General features: G+C 39.5%; 1 protein-coding gene across 1 annotated transcript in view; it reads left to right on the top strand.

Annotated features, from left to right (window-relative positions):
- The first annotated feature begins 2,547 nt into the window (after positions 1–2,547).
- The window catches only part of LOC109298786 (cytosolic phospholipase A2 epsilon-like), a 73,979-nt gene continuing 68,604 nt past the window's right edge, over positions 2,548–7,922 (top strand). Inside the window, exons 1-3 of the mRNA XM_019519064.1 lie at positions 2,548–2,839; positions 5,482–5,593; positions 6,886–6,972. Coding sequence (XP_019374609.1) covers positions 5,498–5,593; positions 6,886–6,972 — 183 coding nt within the window. The 5' untranslated portion in view covers positions 2,548–2,839; positions 5,482–5,497. The remainder of the gene's footprint in view (positions 2,840–5,481; positions 5,594–6,885; positions 6,973–7,922) is intronic.

The raw sequence follows: 7,922 nt of genomic DNA, 5'->3' as shown, positions 1-7,922 counted from the left end.
GCCCTGGGCTGGATCTGGCCTGCAAGGACTCCCATTGTTTGGATCTGGCCCATAGCCTCCAGTGATTTGACACCCCTGATATAGGGAGAGAGACTTGAAATAGGAAAATTATGTAGGATACCTAAGAAAAGTGGGGAAGATTGTTATGAAAGAGGGCTTGAGAATGGAGGAAAAAATGTAATGCAGGGCCTGAGTATGAGCTGGGTTGAGAAATGGATGCATGAGAGACTGTAGAGCCACAGCAGAAATAGAGAAAGTGAGATAGGAGAACTGGTAAACAGTGGAAAAAATGGAAAATAAAACAGAGAGAAGAGGAAATTAAAAAGAACTATTACTGGAAAGAAATTGGAAATGGGGAAAAAGGAAAAAAAAGTATGCAAACTGTGAAAATAGAGGTAAAATCTCCCTTTCCTGCTTCCTTTAAAATTAATCTTAACAGGCTGTCCCAATTTAAAGAAAACCCCAGCAAACCATCATACATTACTGGGGAATCCAATTGATAAAGTTTTAATCTCTCTGATGCTCCCTGTCCTCTGCCATGTGAAGACTCATTTTATATACTATGAGTATCAATTCATTTTTTACTTTCTCAGCCTACCTTTCTGGCAATTGGCATTATGCATTTGGTAGAGACAAACAACTGCACATTTACAGTGAACATTTTGCACCTGGATGCTATGTGTTGCTGCTCTCTCTCTCTGAGATGATAAATACTTTTAGTGCCAAACGTATTTTCTTCCCCAAATGCTTCCTTTCTTATGCTGAAGAAATGGAACAACCTTAGAGGATGCTTGCTATGCAAACAAGAAACTGATGTCTCTCTACGTTGATCACCATGTACACTTAAATCAAGGTAATTAATTGTTGTTTACTTCCTTACAGCTACCATATCTCAATTGGCTGAAGTCCAGCACTTCTCCCACCAGTGTTGGCATTGCATAATCCAAATCTCAAGATTTTCCCTAGCCTTGGAGTTTATCTACTTTGTAAATGCGTGCCACAGTTTGTTTTAATGCAAGTTAGGTAGCAACCTGTTAGAGAGGGTGTGGACAAGTAGGCCGCAAAATATTTTCTCACAGATCTATGCATATTGATTACATGCATATCAATAGGTACAGTGAATCTTCAATTATTGTAAACCTGAAGACAGTTCTCCAGATTTACAAAACAAAGTAGTAAACTTAATCCCATCCACACACCCTCCCAGCTAAATACAACCAATTTACCCATCTCCCCAAAGACAAACAATATTGCAAAGACCTTATCTCCTGGCTTACAAGAGAAGACCCTACACTGACAATGCAAGAAAATACAAGATCCAAAATACAAGGTGGAATACATCAAAGCTTGTAGTTGACAGTACCTTCCTGAAATCTTCCTGAAAGATGCTGGGCTTTAGCTGATAAGCAATTGTAGCATCATAGAAACAAAGACAAATAAAAATATCCTTGAGATGAAACTATATATCCAGTAATTAATGGTCATAACCTCTTATTTATAACAACTGTGCAGCCAATAGCAATGTACTAAATGCATACGAAACTCAATCGCAATCAGTGCTTTGTTACTTCTAAAAACAGAAATAAATGCATCGTGAATATACTGGTTTTGTGTATGATAATTAGACACGCATAAGAATCAAAGTACTCAATGCAGCAGACGTATCAAATATTGGCTCAGAGAAAGGGTACGGACAGAAGTGCAGCTTCCTACCTTATCATAGCACTTTAGAGGAAGCACTGTGAGTTAAGCGATCCCTGGAACCCAACAGACATTTGCTGTCGGGTCCCAGGGGTTGAACTGCAGCTTGGAACAACTGCAAATCTGTAGCTGCTCTCCCCTAGCCCTTCCAGCCCCAGTGCTGTCTTCAGAATTGGAGGTGGGGGAAGGGAGTCACAGGAGCTCAATTTGGGTTTGTCCAACCAGCAATGGAGGGAGGGGCAGGTGGATTGGAGGCCTTCCCAAGGTGAAGGCCTCCAGTCCACCAGCCTGACCCTCCTGCGCCAGCTGGGCAAACCCCAGACAGGACTCCCTCTGCTCCCTTCCCCCCTTCCCATTCTGAAAACAGTACTGGAAGCAGAGCTGGACAGCATCAGCTGTGTATGGGCTGATACAAGTAAATGAAAGCGCTCTGCTTTGGAGCTCCTTCATCTGAACCCCCATATAATAAGGGTTCAGATTGTCATGGGATCAGGCCCTTTTAAAGTGCTTTGCAGGCTTTTTATGCATTTCTGTAATGGCATTGCTATAGAGTACTTTTTCCAGGGGCTGATTGCACAACATGTCACTTGTGTCAGCTCCCAGTGTGTTACTTTTCCTGTAGTAAGAAGCACCGACAGAGTTTGTCAGAACTACTCAGGGCTTTAAAGTCTCCTGTTCTGTCTCTATGGAGCTTCCACCTATGTCTTTTACTGTTCCCTCATGCTCTACACTGCTTACTTCTTTCACTAGCCTTAGGCTTAAAATTCAGATAACTGATATTTCCACTTCTGCCAGAAGTGAATTTAATTCAGTCACAAAATTAATCCTGGTTATGAGCAAAACGTTCCTTTTTCATGAACGTTCATATAAACAAAACTGTGCATAAATGTTCATGAGCACTGAATACTGAAAGAGTGAGGACGACAGATTACAATTCTGTTCTTAATTTGCCAAAATATTCATGATAGGTTTTCTCACTGTTCATTTGATTCCAGTCAGAAACCAATGCAATACTTCTATACCCTCCCATGTCATGACCAAGACATTTAGGAGAACAAGGAACGGAGACAGCATATTCCAAAACCTAAAGATGTTGCTAAAACAAATCATCAGTCTAAATCAAACATGCCAAAACACTGTAAGTTCCTTAGTGAGTACTACACTTCAACATAAAATCATTAGAAGTAGTAACTCAGATGTTTTTTGCTAAATAACTGATTCCTCTTAAAGATCATTAATAAAAGCTGTCATAGAAAGGGTAATCAGGAATTCCAGACAACATGGGGACTAATAGATACAGCAAACACAAAAGGGGCAAAATAATCTGCAGTTTACTAGCAGGACAACTAGAGTCACTACTTTAAATCAAATAGGTTATTGTGGCCTATTGATCTATTTTAAAAAGTCTGTTGATATCTCGTTTTACAATTTTCTTGTTTACCAGATATGATCTCAACACAATCCTTTTTTTAATCAAGTATTCTAGAATTTCTGTCTTAAAATTTGTGGGCCACTGAAATATGGAGTATAAAGTTAATTCTACTTAAAAAGCCTGATTTTTATTCTTCAAAAGGAATCCTTTATACCTTGCCACTCTGGATTTTAATCCTGACATTGTTGCTTTAAATCTAATTTAGCATCCGCTTTACTTCTAATATCCTCCAAGACAGTCCTTGTATAATGTTCCTCATGAAATTGGTCAGGGACAAACACAGTTCCAAATCCAGATTGGAGGACATGTGAAGCCTCCCACATCATTGAAGTATGTTTAACTGGGGAAGCCAGTTGATCAGAATTTGAGACCTGTGCTCGGGATGTCTTCATTAGTTTTGTTGAAGAAAAAGGGCCAAGGTTAGCTTGCCTGGGGAGGGCTTCCATGCAAATGTTGTCTCACATGGTGAAATGCCACTGGACCAACAAGCTGTTGCCTGCCTTGGCCATTTTCAAGGGGCTGCAGAAGTGCTGCTAAGCAGAAGGCCCCAAAACTTGTTTCTGAGTGACTGTAGTGTGAACCTTTGCAGATGTGACAACTAATTTGGTCAGCAAGTAAAGGAAGCCATCAACCACAATTAAACAAAGCACAAGGTCTGAAAGGAGTTTAGGGAAGACTATACATTAAATAGTCTACATACACTATATCATAGCTTGATCTTAAATAATAGTAGTGGTGACTGAAGTAAACAAATGTGTTAGATGTTATTTTGCTATAATATATTCTTGTTAAAATGGTTAGATAATTTGTAAAAACACAAACAGCCTTGTGAGAGAAGACCCAAACTAAGAAGCAGGAGGCCAGTGTTGAACAACATTCCACACTGGGGAGGAAAGGAGATAAGAAATACTCCCTCTTTCTTTCCCAAGCATATAAATCCTAACTAATTGACAGTTTCTAAGTCCACAAGAGATCTGGTTCAGCACAGTTCCAAAAGTTTCAGTGAAACAAAGAAATATAAATAAAACCAATCAGAGATCATTTATTAAAACACTAGAACTAGCCATCTATAAATATTGGGCATAGGCTGGAGGGAAACTTGGAGAAATTCAAGACATGCTGCCAATCTATGTGCCACCCTCCTACCCCCTCTCCAGGCTTCCCAGCTAATATAGGTGAGATTCAATGTACTTCTGGGTAGCTAGATGGACTTTGGGATAAATATTTGTTTTCATGTTTTAAGGTGCAAGTAAATAAAAGGTTGGTCCATAAACTTGTTTCTGCCTCTTTTATCAGTAGCCTACCCACAAGATGACCTATAAATCTGGGTATAACACAGCCTTGGGAAAGCTGGTCAGCTATCTATAGTAGGTGGCTCTTGAAGGGTGCTCCATCAGTCTCATATGTATTGTAGGGAACATTCATTGTATCAGGCACTAGCACAGCACTTTTTCAGTTAAATTGAGTATAAGTTCTCAGAGTTTCAGCTCAAACTGTCCCTGAGCTGTGGCAATTGGGCACCTGAGTCTAGACCCCTCCAAGGCCTCAGGAGGGTGCCGGGCTACTTTCTCATTGGAGATGCAAATGCCAGGGCAAGAAACTGCAGAAGCAAAAGACTTGCAATGTGTGAATCCAGTGTTCTGAGTTGGTGACTGGTTTGTCGTCTGTAGTTGTGGTGGTAGTTGTTGTTGCAGCCTCTGCGTTTATCTGCTTTTCTGTTTAGGAAAGTAAAGATTTTTATTTAGGTCACATATACCCAGAGATGGTGATGGGTTTCTTTTTGTGCTCTTTTGGTTGAATAGGAACTCTGTAAAATAAACCAGGAATTTCACTTAATTTACTGTATTAAATTGCTTCATCTAACATGGGCTTCCTGATGAGACTGTGTAGAACTAGATCCTGCTACATTGCCTTACTGTGGAAACCTAAATAACTGAGTTCCTGTCTACTCTGCATAAACATGACAACCCCCCTTATCTATTGGTGAAGTAGTGTCCTCAACATTGCTTTTCCCACTCCTGCTGCTATATGGAGCACTTTGGATTTCTTTTCCCCAATTTTCTGCAAAGGCGGGGTGAATTTTCATGGTGCTTGTACATACATGCCAAGTTAAAGAGATGGTCTTCAGTACTTCATTAGATGAAAAAAGTTTGGACCCTTTTGCTTTGCTGTTCACCCTTCCCACGAAAGCTGCAAAATAAATCTCTTCAAATTCCATTCAGCCAATGTGTTCCTTGTCCTCCAATGATGGGAGGAAGCCGGGAGAACATTCCTTCATTTAAAGAAATGAGGTGGGTGGAGTTCTAGGTCCTTTTATAAAGTAACTTCTCATTATTGACTCCTACCAGTGGAAACACAGCAAACATGTTTCAGGACCAGTGTCCATTTCAAGACCCAATAGAAGCATATGATTTGACCACAATGGAAGCTGCAAAGGCATCGTGTGCTGGTTTGCCTCAGGTAAGAAAACCATAAAATCAACTTCACCTAAGGTTTTGGTTCAGCATATAATAAACTCCTGTTAGTATTTGTGCATTAGTTGCTGGGGATGACTGGGGAAGAAGAAGAAACAAGATAATACCTTAGCCTGAAGGGAGTTAAGGTAAAGTCTTAGCTTCCCATTGAATTCAGTGGAGCTAAGTTATCACCTTTACCTAAACGGGAGCTGGCAGTAGGCTCTGGGGAGAGAAAAGGAAGGAAAAACAAGAGAAAATGAGTGGAGAAGGGAAAACATCTCTGTGTGAGAGGTTTCTTTACAAGAAATTCATATCACGTCTTGTTTTTGTTTTGTATTTTCCATAGTTAGTCTCTTTTCAATATGAGTAAGCTGGTTTAAAAAAATGCTGGTTAATTTTTTTCTCCTGAAAAAATGTGATTTCATTCCAGCTGAAAAAAATTGTAAACTCATGTCAGTTTCAACAGAACTTTTGAACAAAAAAACCCTTTTGTGATGCCTCAAAATAAAATCAGACATTTGACATGTTTTCCCCCCTAGCCTTCCATTTCATTTTGTATTTTCTATTCTGTTCTGAATTGTGTTTAATAAATTTAATATTTCGGGTGGTTTAGAAGTCTGTCAAGTGTTGTTTTGTGTCCCTTTTAATTGGACGAGTACAACATATTTTACAAAATGTTTAAAATAATGAAACTGAAGCTTTCAACATTTTTGACACAAAACATTTTATTTTGATCATTTTCGCACAAAACACATAACAACAAAATATTTTTAATTTTTTTAACAACTTTTTGTTAAATTTCCATCATGGAATTTTTTTTTAATGTTCTCTTTTCATCTAAATTTGAATAATTCAAAATAAAATGTTGAAATCATAAAAAAGTATTCATGGAACAGATTTTCAGTAGTGACGAGTCTTAAAAGAGGGAGCAGGCATTAGAAATATCAGATCCTTAGTGGAAAATCAAACTTCAACTGCAGACAGCATAGGAAAGGAGTTTTGTTTTTATGATGTTGCATAGCTAAGATGAGACTTCCTTTCATTTCATTGAAATGAGTACCACCTATATGGGTTTTGTAGCCACCTGGCACACCAGTCATTCCAGTAAAGCATGTGTGTGGGTACAAAATGACCTGGCAATTGGTTTGCTAGTGAGAGAACTGAGACACAGCGGGGTGTAATGAACAACAGCTATAATTTGGGGTTTCAGCAGGTATTATTGACATTTAGAACTTGTAAGAAAACCTGACAGTATTTTTTTCAGGTTGTTTTTTCCTCTGCCTTTCTTTTTTTCAGGACCCATACTTCAGAGCACAACATTTAGGAAAATATGAAGTTGAGAAGCAATGCCAGGGTTATGTCCAGCAGAATAATCAATTCAAGGTACTAAAAGTCAGAGAATGTCCTAACAAACCTACTGTAAGGTTGTATATTGCTGAAGGGATAAAAGGGTGAGACAGGTTTCCTAGTCACCAACTGTTTTACCTGATCATTAGTGATAGCAACAGTTCCAGTTCTACAAGTGAAACACCCTTGTGTTTATCATTTCAATAATTTTATTTCATTATCATTTGTGAGTTTCAAAATTGTTCTTTGTGCTTCTCCGTGTGTTTGAGTTGAAGCATGGGGAATGCATACTGTTTGATGAACTCCATTACTTAGGAAAGGAATTCTGTTAGTGTAATTTCTACAGTAAAATATTTGACTAGGCCAAATTCACCAGCATGGTACAGTTGCTGCAACTTTATCAGCTTCAATGGAATTGAACCTTTCTTTTCATAGCAGGGATGTTAAAGGTGATTAATTTGTGGGTTCCAGAATATCTCCTTGCTCTGTGCTCTGTTGAAAATCAGTCATAACAAAGGGTTTCACAGGAAGGAGGAAATATTGAATATATCACTATTAGTTTCAGAATTTGCATAATGTTTCATAGTTTCTAGGATCGGAAGGGACCTGAGAAGATCATCTAGTCCGACCCCCTGCCATGGCAGGAAAGAGTACTGGGGTCAAACGATCCCAGCAAGGTGTTCATCTAACCTCCTCTTAAAAATCCCCAGGGCAGGAGCCAGGACCACTTCTCTTGCAAGTTGGTTCCAGATCCTAGCCGCCCTGACAGCAAAGTCGCGCCTCCTGATGTCTAGCCTAAATTTCCCCTCTGCCAGCTTCTGACCATTATTCCTAGTCACTCCTGGTTGTGCTCAGTTGAACAGGGACTCCCCCAATGCCTGCTGGTCCCCCACAACTAGCTTGTAACAGGCCACTAGATCCCCTGTCGGCCTTCTCTTGTGGAGGCTGAACAGGTTCAGGTCCTGTCACCTCTCCTCATAGGGCCT

Source organism: Gavialis gangeticus, unplaced genomic scaffold (genome assembly GCF_001723915.1).
Source record: "Gavialis gangeticus isolate Ggan-Ray unplaced genomic scaffold, GavGan_comp1, whole genome shotgun sequence".
NCBI lineage: Eukaryota > Metazoa > Chordata > Crocodylia > Gavialidae > Gavialis > Gavialis gangeticus.
Note: the sequence above shows the minus strand (reverse complement) of the source record. Positions and strands in the feature narration are given on the sequence as shown.